We start from the raw sequence: 20,284 nt of genomic DNA on the forward strand, positions 1-20,284 counted from the left end.
ACAACACGCATATACAAGATGTCGAAACGTCCAGCTGAAGATGAGAACATGGATCTGTCCTTGAAGGCAGGCGAGAGGCCGGAAAAGCCAGAATTGGATGATGGGGTAGGAGAGTTCGAAGACGAATTCGAAGATGAATATGAGAGCGAAGATGAGATTTTGGAGGCGGGTGTTGATGGAAGACCTGATGCTGAGAGAGAGGCTGAAGAAGCAGGTCAGTAGAAGCAATCATGAAGCTCTTGCGAGTGCGCATTTATGGAAGTTTACTAATGCACTTATAGAGGCCATGGAAGTCGATCAACAAACTTTCATAGTTGGTAGGAATAAACTGGAACCAGGGCAGACATTATCCCCCGATCTTACTACATACGAAATGCTTCATGCTCTTAGTACCCCCTGGCCTTGTCTTTCTTTCGATATACTTAAGGATGGTTTGGGCGACAACCGAAAAACATACCCCGCTACTATGTACGCAGTTGCAGGAACACAAGCTGAACATAAACGGGAAAAGGAAAATCAATTGATGGTTATGAAGTTTAGTGGATTGAGTAGAATGGAGAGAGAACAGGGCGAAGACGAATCGGATGAAGATGAAGATGAAGACTCGGATCCTATCCTCGAATCGGCTTCGATACCTCTCACTGCTACTACAAACAGAATACGTTCGCATCAAATACCCGCATCAGACTCCTCGCGGCCTCCCACTACCCTTACTGCTTCAATGAGCGAATCCGGTCAAGTTCTTATTCACGATATTACTCCTCATCTATCCTCTTTTGATACCCCAGGCACTGTCATCACTCCACAACAAAATAAAGCTTTGGCTACTCTTAAAATGCACAAATCAGAAGGTTATGCTGTGGATTGGTCACCTTTGATATCTACCGGAAAGTTGGTAACAGGAGATAACGATGGCAAAATTTACGTCTCTACAAGAACTGCTGGAGAGAGTTGGTCAGCCGATGCACGCCCATTCACAGGTCACACTGGAAGTATCGAGGAATTGCAATGGAGTCCTTCGGAAAAGAACGTTTTCGCATCCGCGTCCAGCGATGGAACAATCAAAGTCTGGGACATTCGAAGTAAATCTCGAACCGCAGCACTCACAGTCCAGGTTTCCGAAACAGACGTAAACGTCATGTCCTGGTCACACCAAACTTCTCATCTTCTTGCCTCCGGCGCCGACGACGGAGTCTGGGCAGTTTGGGATCTACGAAATTGGAAACCTTCAAAGACTTCTGAACCATCTAAGCCGTCTCCAGTCGCTTCTTTCAACTTCCACAAAGAGCAAATTACAAGTGTAGAATGGCATCCTACTGACGACAGTATTGTTGCGGTTGCAGCTGGTGATGACACTTTAACGCTGTGGGATTTGGCAGTCGAGTTGGATGATGAGGAAAGTAAGGATACTGGTGGAGTTAATGATGTCCCTCCACAATTGCTATTTGTGCATTATATGGCGAAGGTTAAGGAGTGCCATTGGCATCCACAGATTCCAGGAGCACTTGTGGGAACTGGAGAGAACTTCAACGTTTTCAAGACAATTAGTGTTTAAAATGTTGAGATTCATGGCTCTTGAAAGAGAAGAAACGAAAAACAAAAAGGTCTAAAAGTACAATGAGAAAAAAAAGTTAACATCTACTATCTGTGGTTCGAATTTGGAGTTGTGATGATGAACCATGTGTGCTATTCCTCTGAATAGTCGTGATGAAGTATCGGCTAGCTCCGGGAATATCCCAGATTTACCTACCTAGATATACTCCCCTGGTGAAAATATTCTTCACTCTTGGAATTTTCTTGGGTTACATCGGTTCGTGAGAAAATCTGGAGTTGCCTAATTTATTCTAGCGGGTTCCCGCCACTCTCTACGTACAGGGAATAATGGCTGTCTATCTCCAAGCAAGGGTTAGATCGACAGACGTGGTACTCTTCTCGTATGTATGGAGCCCCCGCATTCTGGCGCGAGGGGCGGTTTCTGGTTAATGGTGGCTGGGAGATGGGTTTGATGGTCTGGGTCTGGGTTTAGGGTCAGGAGAGTCCTGGAAATGTGATGGAGGCTAAAAATTTAATTAGGTAGAAGCGAGAAGTTGGAAGCTAGAGGTTCAATGGAGGAGCTTACTAGTACAACGCACTATTGAAGCTTGGAATGGATGGTTGGATGGGTTTGTGTAAGGAAACTAGAGAAAGAGATTCGGAGGGAAGGGTGGAATGTGATACTTGTTTAGCTGAAGAAGATGGAGATGAGTAAGTAGAGTAGTGTGAGGGTTAGGAAAGTAAAGTGAAGTTAGGCATAAAGACTTTTGCAGCTGGCTTGTTCTAGAACAGATGATTCAACATTCGACATTCGAGAAGGGACTTTGCATGTTCTAGTCTATCCAGGCATCTTACTCTGTCATATTCTCTTTTCGATCTATCGATCCTATATCTTTTCTTTCCTTTATTTTGTTCCGCTCCGCTTTACTTTCCTTCCTTTTCTTTCTTTCGTTCGTGTTTCTTGGTATTGGAATATCGTGCATGGTATGATTTCTCTCTCGCATCGACGATGCCAGCATGCAGGCTTCCTCGTGATCCAGTCAGCAACAGGGTTTCTTGCAACCCCGTAAGCCTCTCGGGCAGCTAGAAGATGTATTGGTGGCTAGGCGTAAGGATGACCTTTCCCCGCAAATTCCGCAAAGGTGGTGGAACGCACGCATGTTTTACAGAGTACTGGTGAGCTGTGGAAAAGTGTTATGAGAATGATATGGGGTGATGGCGGCTCTTTTTCTTCTGCTATTTTTTTTGTTTTGTTTGTGCTAAGAAGCTTTTTCCTACTTTGTTTTTGGGGAATTGAAATCAATTGCTCGCTTAACCGATCTGGATTCGGTATTAAAGATACAACCTCAAAGGATGTAAAGTTGATCATCATTACCAGAAGAAGAATATACCAAATGAGTGATTCAAATCCCATGTATTACTTTCCTTCGTTATTGAGGAAATGAGATGAAGATACTTCTATAACCACCTCTTTCCGTTCACTTCATTGCCTAAGTTGGCAAACACACACTCAATAGAACCGAATGTGGACATGATACCATTGAACCATACTATTTCCACTACACTCAGCGTTCAAACCCAAGTCCAAACTCAAGCCTCAAAGGCCCTATCTTCCTCCTTCCAATTTGGCCCCCTCGACTCCAACAAATCCAATGCCACTTTCAAATTCACCTTCACCTCTCCCTCGACATGTCTTCCCTATCGCTCGAAGCGTACACGCCCCCTCTCAGACGTCGATGGAAACTTGAACGTGAATACTGTGAATGAAGGACCAGGACGAAAAAAAAGAAGATTGCGTCTTCATCTTATTACCTCGCGATTGAGTAGGCCATTCTCTGTGCCTGCAAGCTACAAACATGCTAGGATATTTGGCATGAAAGGAGTATGTGTGAAGGGTGTTGGTGGGGTGAAAAGGCTTGGAGTACTTGGAGGAGACGGAAAAGTTGGAGGAAAGAAAGAAATTGGAATGGAACGTAATGTGCTACGGAAGGTGGCGATTTTCAATCGAATCAGGTTGCAGATGCGGATGCATGGGGCAAGGGAGTCAATGTTTCGAGAGCAAAAGCAACGGACATTGTTGGATGTGGATATGCATCTAAGGGAGATTCTTGAGGAAAAACAGAACAAAAGGTGGAATGAACTTGTGTTGCCTCCGAGTCCACTTGGAAGGTCGAACTATGATGTTTTAGATTCAGAAGATGAGATGTTGATGGATGAACTGGAGGATGGGTGTGAGAAGATGATCTATAGTGACTTCAATGTCATGTGTTCTTCGGAAGAGGGAGAAGATGAGTATGAGTACCTTGATACGCTTGATGGACTTTCTCCAGAGGATATGCAAGAGCAGCCACTGAGTCCGCCCGAAGACGAGAGAATTGTGGAGATGCTACGGGAGGAGGAGAGATTGCATGATAGCTATTTTGTGTGTGTTGGAGGTGCGGAGATGGGAGTTTTGGTGGGATAACTGGCTGTGAGATGAAGAAACTCGATAGTCGGTTGGAATTGACAATGGAGGCAACCTCAGAGGGGGAATTGGGGACTATCTACTGTGATAGATGAGATTCTCTGTCGGGGGCTCTGTAGAGGTCCTCAAACTTAACTTGAAAGCTATACATAACACTTTGGGAGGGGGGCTAATCGGCGTCATGGCATTTGCATGGGTATGTGTTCACAAGTATCCAAAAACGTATCAACGCATAAATGGTTGGATTTATTGGAGTTCGAGTGTTTTCATAATGCTTTTTGTAGCTTGGTGGCGCGGTCTACTGCAATATCACACATGGCCTGCATTGGAGTTAGCTATGAAAAAAACCATGATTAAATCTCGAATACGGCGTACCTGAATAGCCTCTTTCCTCTCGAGTCCAATATCTCCTCTCGATATTCTTCTTCTCATATCTTCAAAAATGATAGGTCTTGATCTTCCATTTACAAAGACACTAACATCATGGTTAGCACTCGCCTGTCCACTACAGGAGATAGGCATGTTCATACACATATCTCAAGCCTGGAAAAGTCTTCTCATATTCTTCATTCAGAGCTTTTAACTTTTCAGCTTCTTCTGTAGGTCCAGTATTCAATTGAGCTTGTTCGGCTTTGGATTGTACACTTTCAACTTTCTTCTCGCCTAATCTAGGGTGGGAACCAAGAATCTTGTCTAGCCACTCTCTATCACTTGGTAATGTACTTTCTGACAGATCAACAAGTTGGGTACCGACACTTGCGATAAGATCATTGTACGACTCGAAAGTTGTTGTATGAAGTAAATCCATAGAGAGTGTATGGAGAGCAGTACATGGCTCGAATAGGGCGTCGAGGACACCGGCTCTTTCAGCAGTGGATAGGGAGGGAATTCCAGCGATTGGAGGTATTGAAGTCATTGTTTCTGATATAGGTAGAAAAGCTCTTGGGGAGAATGAGAAGAATCGATGGACAAATGTTTATATATTTCGAATAACGTGGTTTATCATCATGTGGGCCATATCATCATGTGGGCCACTTTCACCTCAATTATCGTATTTAAACCCATATTATTCCATAACTATCAAATTAATTAATTAAAACTATTAAGAATCTAATAATTTAGGATTTATTATATTGATTTGATAAGTTTTTGAATTATAACCTAATTTTCTATATTTATTATAACATTAATTAGAAAATACTTCCCCATTAAAATTCCTTTTTTTTTGATATTTATTGCATTGAATCTGAATATTAATCTTTTATTAAAATAATATATCTTTAATTTTTTATCTAATAAATACTTCTTTATTATACAATTGAATCTTTTTAATATATTAATATTTATTTAATATCTTATTTGCTTTTTGAAATATATAATTTTTTGTATTTAAAAGTATATTCTTATAAGCTAATCTCTTTATATCTTTAACTAAAGCTAATACAATTTCAAATATAGATATAAAAGAGCTTGATTGATAATAAGCTATTTGAGATTTTATTAAAATTAATTATAAAAAAACTTCAATCAGATTATAAGGAATTTGAAAAATTTACAAATCTGAATTGAAAAAAGAGAGAGTAGGTATATAAATTCGAATATTCAATTTCAAGAATATAGTTTTAGAATCAAATAATATTAAATCTATTTCTTAAAAATCTGTTTTTATATTTTAAATCATAATTGATTCTTGATATACAGTTTTGAAAGCTATTAAGAATTCAATTTTCGAAATATGATTGATATATATTTTAATAAATCCATCAATTTGAGTGCTATATAAATATTTCAAACTACTAAAATAATTAATATCAAGTAATTGAATTAAATAATTTGAATATAATAATAATTTTAGATATATTATATTATTTACTTTGTAATATAACTGAAAATATATTAATTCATAGTTTTCATATTTATTCAGTATTAACATTCAATATTTGCCCTTTTTTTGATTCAGAGTATACTTATTGAAGTATTTCAATTATTCTAAATCTATCTTATTATTTATTCATTTATTGAAAGTAGGTTTAATAACTTAATTTATAGGGAAATTGGTTTTAGTATACCAATTGGAGAGATGAATCTATCCTTAAATTATTAGAAATAGAGATATAGTTTTATCCTTTTTATTACTATATATAATCACTATAATTCATTTTTTATTATTTAATTATATTATTTTGTTTTTATTATTTCATTTAGTATTAGTTATAATTATTCCAGAGTATATTATACCCATTATAAAGCTGATTTCATCAAAATTATAGAAATTGTAGTCGAGAATACCATATTTTGTTTGTATACTCAAAACTAAATAAAACTAGTCTTTAATAAACTTGGGATCTTTATAAAAAACTTTTTGAAAATTATAAATATAATTAAAATATATTTTTAATTTTATATAATATTTTATAAATCAATAAGCCCAAAGCTTTCCAACTTTTTTTATACCTTTTGATTTAAGAATATAATTCACTATATCTTTTATATTTTTGAGTTTAGATAGAAACTCTTTATTATTTATATCAATTATATATTGAATAATCACTTCCTCTTTTAATTCTATAATCTTATAGATTTTGTATTAATATTCTATATAAAAGATAAGATTGTTTATTCTATACTGAATTATTATATATAAAATATTATATAGCTTAATAGCTTTCTAAATACTTAATTTTTTGTTTTTTTGAATAATTTTAATAATTAGAATGATTTATGCTTTTTTATTAATTGTTTTTATAATAAATTGTTAATAAATCGCGTATTAAAGTAAAGAGATGATAATTGAGGTGAAAGTGGTCCACAAGATGATATGGCCTATATGATGATAAACCACGTTATATATAATACCAAATAAGCATTTAATAATGAGTATTACTCCATATATCCCAAAGTGTGATGAATTTACTTAAAAGGACATGAAATTCCCCACACAAGGCCGGCGCCGGGAGCTTCAAACCCACGAACTAAGCCGTAGATAGATTAGCGTCATTATGGATTGGTCGCGACCTCAAAATATCTTTTTATTTGTCGGATCACGGCGCGAGTTTAGAGCTTCAAATCTCATATCAACGCGAATCAATATGTTGTGCTCAAGTAAGTTTTGAAAGCTCCCAGAATTTGTTTGATACTTGACATTGACATTTTACAGTATCTGGAGAAGCTCCACAGCATCCAGTTGCTTCATCGAAATCAGGTAAGTTGTGTAAACAAGGTATCTATTCAGTGAGCTTAAGAATAACAGATTTCAGGCAACGTCTTCGAAAAACGACTTATCGAATCATATATTTCAGAGAATCATAAGGATCCAGTTACGGGAGAAGACCTCGAAATCGCAGATCTAATCGACCTCAAATCCGCCAAAATTGTCACTCCTAGACCTCCAACCCTCACATCGATTCCTTCTCTCCTTTCCACTTTCCAAAATGAATGGGATGCATTAGCATTGGAAAGTTTCACAATAAGACAACAATTACATCAGACGCGACAGGAGCTGTCGACAGCATTGTATCAACATGATGCAGCTGTAAGAGTTATTGCGCGGTTGACAAAGGAGAGAGACGAGGCTAGAGATGCGTTGAGCAAGGTTTCAATTGGTGCAGGAAATGCAGGAAATGGAGACGCTATGCAGATTGATACTCAAGGTCTTCCAGAAAATTTGGCGAATCTGGTTGATACTACACAAGCCGAGTACGAGACTTGACGAGGCCCGACTTATGAATTCAATTGCTAACGAAGATACAGACTTTCCAAAAGCCGCCGAAAGCGACCCGTTCCAAAAGGATGGGCTACCACTGAAGATATTGGCCAATTTACGATCACCTCTACTTCGGAACCTTTATACCCTGGGTGTGTTTCACTCGCCCAGACCGAAGATCGGTTAGTTGTTGGTGGATCGAAAGGAGAGGCAGGTATCTATTCTCTGGCCGAACAGAAGATTATAAAATCATTTGAAGCCGGAGGACAAGTCACGGGAGCTGCTTTCTATAAAAGCACACCTATTGTGTCTACTGCAAAGGGAGAGGTGAAAGTGTTTGGAGATGAGGAGCATACATTTACATCGCATGCTGGAGCGGTAAATGCTCTTGCATTACATCCAAGTGGTGAAATTTTAGCCTCTGTTGGTATCGACAAGAGCTTTGTTTTCTATGATTTGGCCGAGAAAGCGGCAATCACACAGATTTATGCAGATTCAGGTATGTCAATTGTGTGAATAGGAACCTGTCTGGCGTCAGCCTTGTTAACATCTTCTAGAACTTAAAACAGCAGCTTTCCATCCAGATGGTCATCTCTTTGCAGCTGGCGGCGCTGATGGACAGATTAAGTTATTCCATGTCAAGACAGGAGAAAGCGCTGGTGTAAATTTCGAGATTGACGGACCAGTTCAGGATGTCGCCTTTTCTGAAAACGGTATATGGTTTGCGGCAGTTGCCAAAGGATCTACCAGTGTTGTAATTTTCGATATCCGAAAAGAAGGAAAGGCTGCAGAGGCGAAGATTCTAGAAATCGGTGGACCAGTTGATGCTATCCAATGGGATTACACTGGTCAATTTTTGGCAGCTTCCGGACCAAGAGGGCTTACCATCTCCCAATACACCAAATCTACGAAATCCTGGTCGGATGCTTTGAGCGTAGCTGTTCCAGCAACTGCAGTACAATGGGGTGAGGAAGCGAAGAGTTTGATCACTGTTGATAGTGAAGGGGTTGTGAATGTCCTTGGTGTAGCGCCTGCATAATGGAATTTGCATGATAGGGGGTCAAAGGAAACAGAAATGGGATGTGAATGTCATGGAGTTTGGTGATTCGAAGATGTGAAATGGAATAGGATTTGGGAATAGGGCCCCTTTTCACATGTCACTGTAATGTTAGGGGAGCAGCATCTTTGGGATGCCAAAAATGAACAATATTGGCGGCATGGACCAGCCAGCACTGAAACAAGAACACAAGAGTCTCAGCTTGATAAAGTGGTGAAAATAGAGAAATGATAGTAATACGTTGTTAAACTATCTTGAGATGTGATGGAAATTGAGATTGAATAGTGAATACAATTCGAATTTGTATTTATTATTGTATCGTATTGCACTGAATGCTTGCTTGCAGCACGCGTACATTGATGAAGGGTCTTCCGAGGTTGGAAATTGTATCTAGACGCAGTATCTCCATTTGTACTCTGAGTGGCAACTAGGTAAAGAATTTCAATTCGGATCAAAGATTATAAATCACCTGGGCGTAAATTCTTTCACAAATTCTACTTCACTCCATATATAACTCTGGTTCAATTATGAAATCTAATAATACTTATTACACCCAGTAGTACGGTAGATTGCGTTCGCTCGTTCGCTTACTCATATCAGTTTCTCATAATCGTCACTAGTTCTATATCAAATTGGGTCCGACTGGAACAACTTCGACTTCTTATTGCAACAACACACAACACCCCCACCACAAAAGAGACACATTCGATCGCCTACATACCATCGACTTATTGAGCAAAAGGATCTTTGTTCGCCTCCTGATTTTTGTCAAGAGTTGTTACTTTCCTTTTCAATTCATAAAAGTAATCAAAACTCCGAGCGCATATACTGGTGAGTTCTATCAACCATGGAGAATGGATGGTTAGGAAGTCGGGAAAGTCGTAAGGTAGGAAGCAAATGTTTACTTTTTTTCTTTGAATAAAAGGTATGTTTGGATAGTTCTTTCTTTACTAACAAATTCTGTTTGAAGCGATCTCTTGCAGAGATGTCCCAATCACATCCAAGAATTTCATCGTCGCCAGAATTGTTTCGAGAAAGTACCTCCTCAGACTTGGGTAACTCCTCTTCAAGAATTGCACCACCTAATGTCGCCACATCCCCTCTCCGAGAACGACAAAGACGAAGATCACCAAACCCCAATAATAATTCTGGACAATCTAGTCTGCGCAGTCGGCGTGCCGGTGGACATACTCAACCAGTAGGGGAGGTCGGAACAATGGAAGCATCATCTCGGCGCCACCGTCCGGTAGTAAACTCAGAAAATGTTATTGATCTAACATCCGATCAAGATGACGATCCTTCACCCCAAACTCGAATTAATCCTGCAGCTGTTCGTAGGGCAGCCAACAGTCGAAGACACAATACACCTTCGCCCTCACCCTCAGGTTCGCCTTTTCCTGCAGGCCGTATGTCCGCTCATAATCGAAACCCTACTGCCTCGAGACCACCACCGAGATTAGGGAGAAGTGAAGCAAGATTAGAGCAGTTTGTGGATCTCACAGGAGATGACGATGATGATGAGGATGACACTATTATCATAACTCATTCTCGAGAACGTTCTGTACCTTTACCTCCCCGTGCCCCACCACTACCACCAATACATGCTAGACTTGGAGTTTTTGAACGTTTGCAGAGACAGAGAAATGGAAGAGCTACCCCGCCTGGATTTGTAGCCGGTCATTACGGTGGCAATCCAATGAGTCCCCAAAGACCAACGCCAGCAGGCCCCAATGGTGAACTTGCGTTTGGTGGACTGAGAAATATGTACGACAACGGTGCGGGTATTATCATGGACGTCCATAATTTTTTGGGTTTTGGGGGTCGAGATGTAGGAGTTCATTTATTTGCAGATTTCCCAGCTATGCCAAACGGTATGGATTATGGAAGAGTGGCTTTACAAGAGAACAAACCCGAACATGTTGCGCCTCCAGCAGTTCCCGCAGGATTTACGAGGTCTCCCACGGAGAGTGATACTGCGATTTGCCCGAGTTGCGAAGAAGAGTTGATTCACAAAAAGGATGGTGAGGAGCCAGTAGCAAAGAAATCTCGTGGAGCACCGAGTAAAAAGGATAGAGAAGAACATCCTTTCTGGGTCGTGAAGGATTGTGGTCATGTAAGTTCGATCCATTTCACTTCTATCTACCATCATTAACATCGACTAGGTCTTCTGCAATAAGTGTTTTCAAAACCGCACAAACGACAAAATATCCTCCTTTCGCGGAGCCAAGACAGTTCTTTGCGCAGTTGATGAATGCGAATCGATTGTTAAAAACAAGGATAGATGGGTGGGCATTTTCTTGTAACTTCACAATTTCGAGCATACAATTCTAGGATGCTCGACAATCTCAATCTTATTTCTTTTCTTTGTGTCCAAATCAACAGGATACTATTTCACGAATCATCATCATACGATTTTCCTAGTTTCAAGGAGTTTTCGCATCATTGGTATCATTTACAGGATGGAGTACAAGGGCACTGGGGTGAATTCCAGTTGATTAACATAGGGCGGGCTTGGGCTTGGCTTATATTATTGTGTTCTCCGCACCGGGGCGTTTTCGAGGGGAAGGGAAGGGGCGGAATGGGAAAGGAAGGGGGTAATTTCAAGTGCATAGACGGAGGAATCTATGTCCTTGAGACTCGGAAAATAAATGGAAAATAATGTCAGCTGGGGTTTGTGGAGTGGGTGGAGGAACTGAGCAAGTGAATAGAAAATATGCTCTGATATTCCAGCGACGAAACACTAGTAGGTATCTCGCATTTTCTTTTCTTCTGGTGACAGCGGGGGAAGCATGTATATTAAAAGGGCAGCATAGCGAATACAAAGTCATTGCGTTAGCATATTTGATATAGTTACGTTTTGTGGTTATGTTTTGAGGGGCTGTGAGCCTGAGTGATGTAATATAAATGATCTTGGTGAAGAGAAAGCGGCTGGAGAGAAGCGGGAGAGGAGAAGGAGAGTGAGGATACTGGAAATGATGGAAGGGAAGGGAGTGGGTTGAAAATGCGTGGTATTAATCTGCTCTTCTGCATTATGTCTACTGGTATGTCTATCTATCTGGTAATCCTTTTTTTCCATTCCCTAAGAACCTATTTTTCCACCCGGAAGCCTTACTTCTCACTCTTCTTTCTGAAAGGATTTATTGACGTCTACTCAAAAGTTTCTGTCTTTCCTTCTACCCTCTTTCTTTGATGGTATTCCATGAATCTTCATGATGATCTGTCTAAATACCCAGGTATGTAATAATTCTCGCAACGATTCTTTACCATTCTTGCTTTTCTTTCCTACTATTAGTATTTTCTGTAATGGTTTGTATAGTCTACCTCCTGTGCTTGGACCCGAAACTCAGGTGCATAGATGAAGGTCTCTGAGGTAAGTAGTAGTGCCTAGTGGGTATGTACAGGAGATTGGAAGAACGCGAGGAGAGATAGTGGATAGGACGATGAACTGGGACATTGACATGGAGCATTTGAATTGGATATGGGGGGACTGTATTTTTGTATATTCTGGGCCGGCAGGAGAGCTTTGCGGGTTGTGGTTTTCAGGAAGAGGGGAACGGAGACGTATGTAAGTGCGTTTTATAATGATGTAGGTCCTTTCCATGAAATACTTAATGATATCCCGATTTAAACCTCGATCTCAAAAGATCTAGATTTATTGCATACCCAATCCCTCTGGGGTACAAATTTGAAAGGAGAATATGCCCCTTACAAGTATAGGTAGGTACCTCGAGTATGGTTTCAACGATGCGTCTGTTACTTTGAATATCATAGCTGGATACTCATACACTAGCTACATATCCCAGTTATATTCTTCGGTACTTATGGGAATAGTTTTGCTACACCCTTTGTATGTATAACCCAGCATATAGTGCATCCTAACAAGCATTCTCACAGAGGTCCAGAAAGTGAGCATATCAGGAAGAATCTACGCGGTAGTCTGTGGTAGCTCAAAGTCGTTTGTATCTTACTACTAGTACCATATACTCCCTCCAATCTACACGTTAGAAGGAATGAGTTTGTTGCACATCTGTACCCCTTCATATGCAAGGTAGTTCCCGACAAGCGTCCTGAAAAGCGTATCAAAGGATGAGTGCTAGAGATATTCTAGGCGGTAGTGTCTGTTAGGTTCAAGTTTGTCATTTCCACGTGGCATCTGCGGGGATGCTTATTTACCCGGCAGATCTCGATTCTAGCTACCACTTAATCGATATATATGGTGCGTATGAAATCTAATATCAGTCTACACTGCCGGATCTCTCCAAGCTCGGTGGTATGATCAATTTCTTAGTTCATTTTCCATCCGCTTTTAGAAGATGAAGTAGGTCGGACTTGTCACAGATATGGGTGTCCAGATATTCCCACTTTTTGTTTCGTATTCCGTTTCTTCTCGCTATATTTTTGGATGGGAAAATGGGAAAATGAAGAATAGGGGTGTGGTGGTTGTTGATGTGTTCACTCTCACTCATGAGGGATAAAGGTTGAGGGAGGGAATCTTTAAATTGTTATCTTGTGCTATGATATTTTTGAAATATTCTTTTATATATTCGCTAGGTAGTCATCGCATGCTAGATATCTCACATTCTTTATGTTATCGAACAATTGGATCGCGGAATTAATTTACCACTATGCCCACTCTCCATTTCGCAACCCTAGAAACAAAGATGGATCTTTGAAAACCTCAACTGATTCCCTCGAGGAGGGGGTTTGAATGAGAGTGACAGGGTTCTCGTGAGCCTTTTGTCGCAGAGATTAGCTAGCATGTATATGTCATTTCATGCAATGGTGGTGTCGATCAGAGCTGAATTGGGCTTGTAAGTTTTCATCCGCAGGTGGACAATAGGTAAATATCTCCAGAGAAATCTTTTGTAGTTGGCCACACTCCCTTAACTTACAATATACAATGACTTTTGTAAGGGAAGTACAACGATGAAAGGATCTCGGGTAAGACCAAAAGTATAGTTTCTTACTTAGAGATATGATGGTCGTTGAATGAAGGACCAGTGTCAAATTTGATCTGGACTTTGCAGAAAGGAGAATTAGCGTTAAAGCAATAGAGGGATGAAAGTTGCCGACTCGAGCGATGAGTAATAGAGAGATAGAAGATCATACATAATGAGATGATGTATGAGTTATCGGCTCTATCAGTATCATGCTTACAAAATCACCAATTTCATTTCGTCTAGTAATGACAGGCACCCGAAAGTGAAGATTCAATACTTCTCCGTAGGCTCGTAGCCAGCCACGTCAAACTATTGTAATCTCACAGAATACTTTGGTACTACAATCAAAGCAACATTATGGTAGTAAGACTTTCCACAATGGGAGGATATCTTACATTAGATTTGCAGATGTGCGGATGTACAGGTATCGTCACGTCACCAGTAGACTACACAGAGAGAGTTGTAAGACTGTCTCCCCCTATCTTCATAACTCATCGGTTTTAAGTCTGGGAATTCTGTAAACAGACTTCCCCTGACACTATCACAAGGAGTAGGAACAACGTACTTTCAACCGCAAAGTAAACTAACTTGTGGGAATATAGAAACTGCAAAGATCATCGGTCCCCGAAAGCTATCGACATGCACCGATCGACATATCCACGCGTATCAACGCCGATCACTTCGGCATGGAGAGAATGATGCAGCCGCGCCTGCGAGCGAGTTCCTGACTTGTGATTGGCATACGCACCCTGAGTTTTCCGTGCGGCAAGATAAGCGACGCTCAATGTCTCGAGATGCGAGTCTTGATGGGATGTGCGATGCTGCCGGTCTGGTGGTAGATGGATATAGACTTGAAATGGGTGAGAGAACTATCTGAATAATTGAAGATGCAATCAGAGTGAACGGATGGATGAATGAACGAATGAATGGTATTGCGAAATGAAATGAGATCAGAGAAGAAAGGTTGTGATTCTGAATGATACATGTTCCGTACCATACCACATCGTTTACATAATGTAATGGTATAGTATACTGTGTAAATTTATAAGAAGAATGCCGAATGCGCGCTTATTCCTACTTTGAATTGCAAGAATTTTGTCTGATTTGATCTAATCTTCGTCACTGAACGATCTCATTGTACAAGAAAGAAGAGCAGAGCAGAGCATTGATGCTCGCCACTCACTAGGATGTGATTGTAAATCCAGTGAGTAATTGAGACTATGATTCTGGATCGTATTCCGTGCAGACTTCTTCGCAGGGGCAGGATATCTAGACATGTACATCCAATACCTACCGATACCAATATCAATCAATAACGACAATGATAAATAGTGATAAACAACAATAGATAATGCGCCACGGAACCTAAGATGCGGTTAGTTAATTCATCGTCGTATGTACACTTACAAACTTCATGAAGGCCACTACTGATGTATTGAACGCAGATCTTGATGTGATCGACACGAGTTTTCGAATTCTGCAATTCCCCAACAGGAAAAGAAAGACAGGATACTTACTTCCTTCGTAAATTTAGTAAGCGAGTTTTAGCAAGCTACTTTTATCCTAGAATGGTAATGTATCTCGTACTCGATAAGATTCGGTGGGTTAGGTTGCCGCTGTAGACATTGGAGAGTTGGAGTGGGTATATTGAAATTCCCACCCCAGACTACTCATCGAAGATAATATTTGTTTCAGGATTTAACAGGTCTTCTCTATATCGCATCCATTCCTTACACAAGACTCCCACGAACCAATTCTCCAAAAATCGGCATTATGTATGTTTTCCATAGTCCGACCAAAGGATCGTAGTATGAACCCACTATTTGGGACAGCCAAGCTTTGGATATGTCCCGAACAAACTACAAGCCATAGCTAACATTTGTATTAGCAGAAAAGCAAGCATTAGATGAATTGGGGGTCTGGTTCCTTCACGCCATTGCTTCTTAGTGGGAAGATTGAGTAGTGTAGCTTAACACCAATATGCATCTTGACGTTTTGAAAAATACTCGCATGCGGGCTGCATTTGTATGTCCTATGGCATCTATCAGAGGTGATGGTCAATCTTTCATGATTAGTACACATACACTTTTTTGATGGGTTTACTGCAGTGTCACCTCTCTGCATCTTAATTAAAATCTCTGGTACCTTTCTTCCCTTTTTTCTCCCAAAGCCAGACTAGATATATGCGCAGGAAGTCAGCAGGTCCTAAAATTAAGTTAAATTCATGCGACGACCAGGGTGCTGAGCAGGGGTACAGATGTTACTAGCGAAGCTCCCCAGTCCCATACCCAGTCCAAATAGACGTGCCGTTTTCCCAAATGGTGATTCTGGGGTAAAGTTGTTGGACGGAGGTGAGGTTCGGCAACGGATGAATTTCGGATTTGCGCAGGTAGTTCATGGGGGTTATGTAGGCTTTTATAGAGGTGCATGACACTGCGTGGAGGGTGTGATTTTCATTCTTAGCTTGTGGGTGTGAGAGGTGAGGAAAAGGCACAAGAAATCTAGAAGGGTGAAGATGCAGAAAGCCTTCTTCTGTTAAAGCCTCATACATACTCTCCATCGTTGTAAGAATGAGAGGAATCATGAGCATACCCTTGTGCAATCCATGTTATAGAAATGCAACACAATCGTGAATTCGTAATGGACGGCTGAAGTATGCAGAACCTGGTAAATTATGTCTTAGCAATTTCTTAACAACGTCTCAAATATTCATGAGTATTGAATTAGCAAGTCAAAACAAAGTTTCGGGAATGAAGAGATTGAAGAGTACCATGAATTTGCTTTTGCTGGTATACTGGGTAGGCATGTATAAAAATGTTTCCCTAGACTTTCGGAAGTATGGGGATTTTATCTACTCTAGAATTTTAGAACATCAGAGCTTGGTTGTTGGTTGGTGTTGGTGTTGGTGAAGAATGGTTGTAGTGCTCGTGTATAGTTTCCGTAGCCGAACAGCTCTGTCTGTACTTACCGAGTTAACTTGAGTAACTGGTAGCACCATCAACATGTCAAGCTATCTAATCCGATCAATTCGTTCCAATCGAAGTTATCTTGGCACTGCAGGACCTAGAATTGATGAAATATGCCGCTCGCCGAGGCTGAGGATATGCAATTCTTTAGGTCTGGGTTACAAAGGGGAGTTCGTGGGTGTGGGTGGACTGTTAGCACATCTTGCCCCAATCAATGAACAACAGCTGGGTTGGACAGTACTAGGGAGTCACTACCTACATTATATTACATCTGGATATACCTGCACAGTTCGGATAATTTTAACACTTTGGTTGGTTCCGCTGGGAAATCACTTTTTGGGTTGAACATATTGACATATCGTCCCGTCCATTCATTTGCGACCAGAGAATAGACCAGAGAATAAGAAAGCTGGGGAAACAGGGGTAGAATTCATTCTCGATTGTATTTCCATCAAGGTCTCATGCAATCTGGACTTCTTCCCCAAGTCCCACTAGGTATATTATTCGATCAGAAAGACAAGGTGTTGCCATGTTTCCTTGAGGGTGGTGGCGGCGTATACCCTCACATATGTCTAACGTCTTCAACTCTTATTTGCATTGCATGGCATTACATCCATGGTTAGCATGACATAGGGCATGTATATTTGACGATTAATATCATTTTGCCGGCTTCCGAGTGGATATCGAGCTTGTTTCCAAGGGAGATCCAACGAATATCAGGTGAGTATTGAAAGTTTGGGGTGGCGATGGGAAGAACTAGTATGGGCGTTCGTTTATAGAAAATTTTGCCGTTCCGCAACATGGTTTCGAGATTGATGTTTCCATAGAAATCAATGGAAAACATAACATGATCATAATCAAGATCGAAATCAACGAATGAGAAAGTTGAATGTCCAAGAACTTTCCCTGAGCCTTTGTCGTCATACCGGTACGTAAGGTACGCACACCTTCAAAATAGGTCTAGATGAAGAAGAATACGGGCAAACTCTACCCACGCACCTGGACAGCTAGTTCTTGTAATACCGTCTTCAATAGCTTTAAAGCATCATTTGGATATCTTATCGTCGTTGGACAAACAAGCTTGGATCACTTCATGGTCTTTTGATGATATAGGATAGGCTTTTTGATATGTACCCGTCCGGGGTCTGGAGAAGCACGAGTTAAATGTGTAGGGATGATTGTGGAGATGACGGATCATTGATCGTGTTTCGAAGTAAAATATACGGATCGGTAGATTTTGACAGCCTTTTGGTGTATCGTATCGTTGGCTCACTGATATTGAAGTGTACAAATAATTGAAATAGATGAAGCTATATTCGACTTGTTCAAGGCGATGCACCCGTGTGTCCTGATTGGGAAAAGTAGAAGCAGAAACGGAATTAGTGCAGGCTTATTGCGAGTGGTACGAGGCATTTTTGATTTCTGCACAGTGGTTTTTCATCAGCATTTGTGGATTAGGGGCGGACCTCTCGGTTAAGAGCGGCGAGGTGTAATGAAGGATGGTGGGGCCTTGAAAAGAACTCAAAATGCACCCGGCACAGTAATGAAATGTAGGTAGAGTTCTGGATATGCTCTTTTTTGCTTCCGGAGATTCCAGCTCTTGTTTCTGTCATATGTCGTACGATGCAAGAAGTGCCTTGAAGTTGGGTTTAGCTTGCAACTGGATGTCATAATCTAACGGCCCGGTTCACTGATTGATAGATAGACTGATATGTGCGGTACGTACTATCTAGGCATTCCGAAACATTCTGGACCATGAAATCTGGATCCTCTTACGTAGCTATCTAGATACGATGGTAAGTCTTACATGCTACTGCGGATAGGGTCGATAGTTATAGACTAGCTGTCGTGCTAGATGCAGCAGTTTGATGGTTGAGAGCCGAGAGCTAATCTACATCGTTACCAAGGCTGAAAACTTTCGGGGGAGGTTAATGATTAGGAAGAACTAAATTGCTATTCATCGTGACCCAATTCTTACCATTGCTATTGATCATATACGATTCGCCGGAGTTTAATGTTTGGAGTTTGTGTGAGTTCAGATGCGATAGAATGAGTCTGTACGGATGAACAATTAAGAGGCGAACAACTCCCCGGACAGTCGAATTAGATGCATGAATTTTGAGGATGAGCAGGATAAATATTGAACGTTTTCATCATCATGCTTCGGTCAAATTGCCGAATTCGTTTACTATCTCCTACCCTTTCCTTTGTGCTTGTGATGCCTCTACATGATGACGGCGATGAAAATGTTATGAATCATTTAGAAATGCTTGGAAATTTTTGATGACGAATGAGGGAAAGAATTCTTTGTATACCAAGTGACTGTGCAGTGATTTGATAGAGGATTTGCCCAGGTGCCTGACAGAATCTGCTGTAGCTATGGCACAGATGTAGAGCTTCAATACTTTGCTTTATTGCAGAGGAGCTCTCCTTGAATCGCTTGGTGCTTATGTGTTCTTGTGCTTTGATGAGGCGAAGGAGATACTTCCATTCCTTCCCAAAGACCCAAATTCTTCAAAGGAAACTTTATCTATGATGTATTATCAATGTAGGAATTTGTAATCCAGAAGAAACCTATGAGGATAGTATGAATTCATCAGCCCATTATTCATTCCCTCCTTCCTTCCTTCCGTCGTTCATTCTTGTCATAATCAATCAAATTAGCCAACCATTCAACTCAGTAGATGTTCGATTAATAAAGAAGTCATTAATGACTAATAATCCTATTGGACAATAGGTATCAAATAGTAGGTCATTTTGAGTCTCTCTGATGTATTAGCTATCTACCTATTTACCGGTACTTGAACTGTTGTCTGTATATGATACTTATTAGTACCAATATCTCATCTGTCATCTTGATACTCTTCAAAACGAATAATTATCTTGATACATTTCCCAATTGCATCCCCTTTCTACTCCAATTTAATTGAAGAAAGCAATCGAGGTACCTGGCTACCTAGGTAATAGGGATCTAATTCACCAATTATTCATTTTGTAGATTGATTAGTTCTCTTCTTCTCTCATCAACTTGTGGGAATCAACGTCATATTGATGCTCTCTTTCTGATGGTTCTTCGAAACATTCGTTCACTTATTATATCAGAACTCAAGAACTCAAGACCTCAAGAACTCAAGACCTCAAGAACTCGTGAACTCTCTTTTTATTTTTAAAAAAGCAAGAAGTCGTCAATCCACTAGGTAATTGGTTGAACCATCTCCGTCTCCACCAAGAGATCCATTTACCACCCCATCATCGTGTACCTGGTAGACAAAAGCCGTCTCATATTATATGGACATGACCAATGATTGCTCTTGAATATATTAAGATATATTCAATCAATCTACATTATTGGCCATAGAGGAAAGGTCCCAAGTCAAGGTCAAGGTCAGTATCATTCATCATCCTGTTCCTAGTTCTCCACCAAAAGAACTCTCATATATTTTCCCTGTCATAAGGGGCAAAGACAAGAATAACATATCGATACGGATTATCCAAAACCATCTCGCCATTTCTGAAGGTATCTAGGACTTTAGAAACAAATACTCAATTTGCTACCTTTTTCCCCCTTCTCTCCCGCTCTCTCTTTCTCAACCAATATTCACAATATCAGTTCAATGGAAA

General features: G+C 40.4%; 6 protein-coding genes across 6 annotated transcripts; 5 read left to right on the forward strand and 1 right to left on the reverse strand.

Annotated features, from left to right (window-relative positions):
* Positions 1-18: 18 nt before the first annotated feature.
* EAE97_010010 (uncharacterized protein) lies at positions 19-1,555 on the forward strand (the record flags this gene model as incomplete). Its single annotated transcript, XM_038880525.1, has 2 exons — positions 19-214; positions 282-1,555. 2 exons carry the CDS (start codon positions 19-21, stop codon positions 1,553-1,555), a joined length of 1,470 nt encoding a protein of 489 aa, XP_038728571.1.
* Positions 1,556-3,064: 1,509 nt separating this feature from the next.
* EAE97_010011 (uncharacterized protein) lies at positions 3,065-3,997 on the forward strand (the record flags this gene model as incomplete). Its single annotated transcript, XM_038880526.1, has 1 exon — positions 3,065-3,997. The coding sequence occupies one exon, from the start codon at positions 3,065-3,067 to the stop codon at positions 3,995-3,997; it is 933 nt and encodes a 310-aa protein (XP_038728572.1).
* Positions 3,998-4,263: 266 nt separating this feature from the next.
* On the reverse strand, positions 4,264-4,913 carry EAE97_010012 (uncharacterized protein; the record flags this gene model as incomplete). Its single annotated transcript, XM_038880527.1, has 3 exons — positions 4,264-4,317; positions 4,373-4,472; positions 4,528-4,913. The coding sequence occupies 3 exons, from the start codon at positions 4,911-4,913 to the stop codon at positions 4,264-4,266; spliced, it is 540 nt and encodes a 179-aa protein (XP_038728573.1).
* Positions 4,914-7,086: 2,173 nt separating this feature from the next.
* On the forward strand, positions 7,087-8,739 carry EAE97_010013 (uncharacterized protein; the record flags this gene model as incomplete). Its single annotated transcript, XM_038880528.1, has 5 exons — positions 7,087-7,099; positions 7,155-7,199; positions 7,255-7,693; positions 7,748-8,199; positions 8,258-8,739. 5 exons carry the CDS (start codon positions 7,087-7,089, stop codon positions 8,737-8,739), a joined length of 1,431 nt encoding a protein of 476 aa, XP_038728574.1.
* An 865-nt stretch (positions 8,740-9,604) lies between these two features.
* EAE97_010014 (uncharacterized protein) lies at positions 9,605-11,060 on the forward strand (the record flags this gene model as incomplete). The annotated part of the gene is made up of 3 exons (XM_038880529.1): positions 9,605-9,643; positions 9,728-10,870; positions 10,920-11,060. 3 exons carry the CDS (start codon positions 9,605-9,607, stop codon positions 11,058-11,060), a joined length of 1,323 nt encoding a protein of 440 aa, XP_038728575.1.
* A 3,015-nt stretch (positions 11,061-14,075) lies between these two features.
* EAE97_010015 (uncharacterized protein) lies at positions 14,076-14,574 on the forward strand (the record flags this gene model as incomplete). Its single annotated transcript, XM_038880530.1, has 2 exons — positions 14,076-14,159; positions 14,203-14,574. 2 exons carry the CDS (start codon positions 14,076-14,078, stop codon positions 14,572-14,574), a joined length of 456 nt encoding a protein of 151 aa, XP_038728576.1.
* Positions 14,575-20,284: the final 5,710 nt, after the last annotated feature.

The sequence above is a fragment of the Botrytis byssoidea genome, assembly GCF_014898295.1.
Source record: "Botrytis byssoidea strain MUCL 94 chromosome Unknown BBYS_025, whole genome shotgun sequence".
In the NCBI taxonomy this organism is placed as follows: domain Eukaryota; kingdom Fungi; phylum Ascomycota; class Leotiomycetes; order Helotiales; family Sclerotiniaceae; genus Botrytis; species Botrytis byssoidea.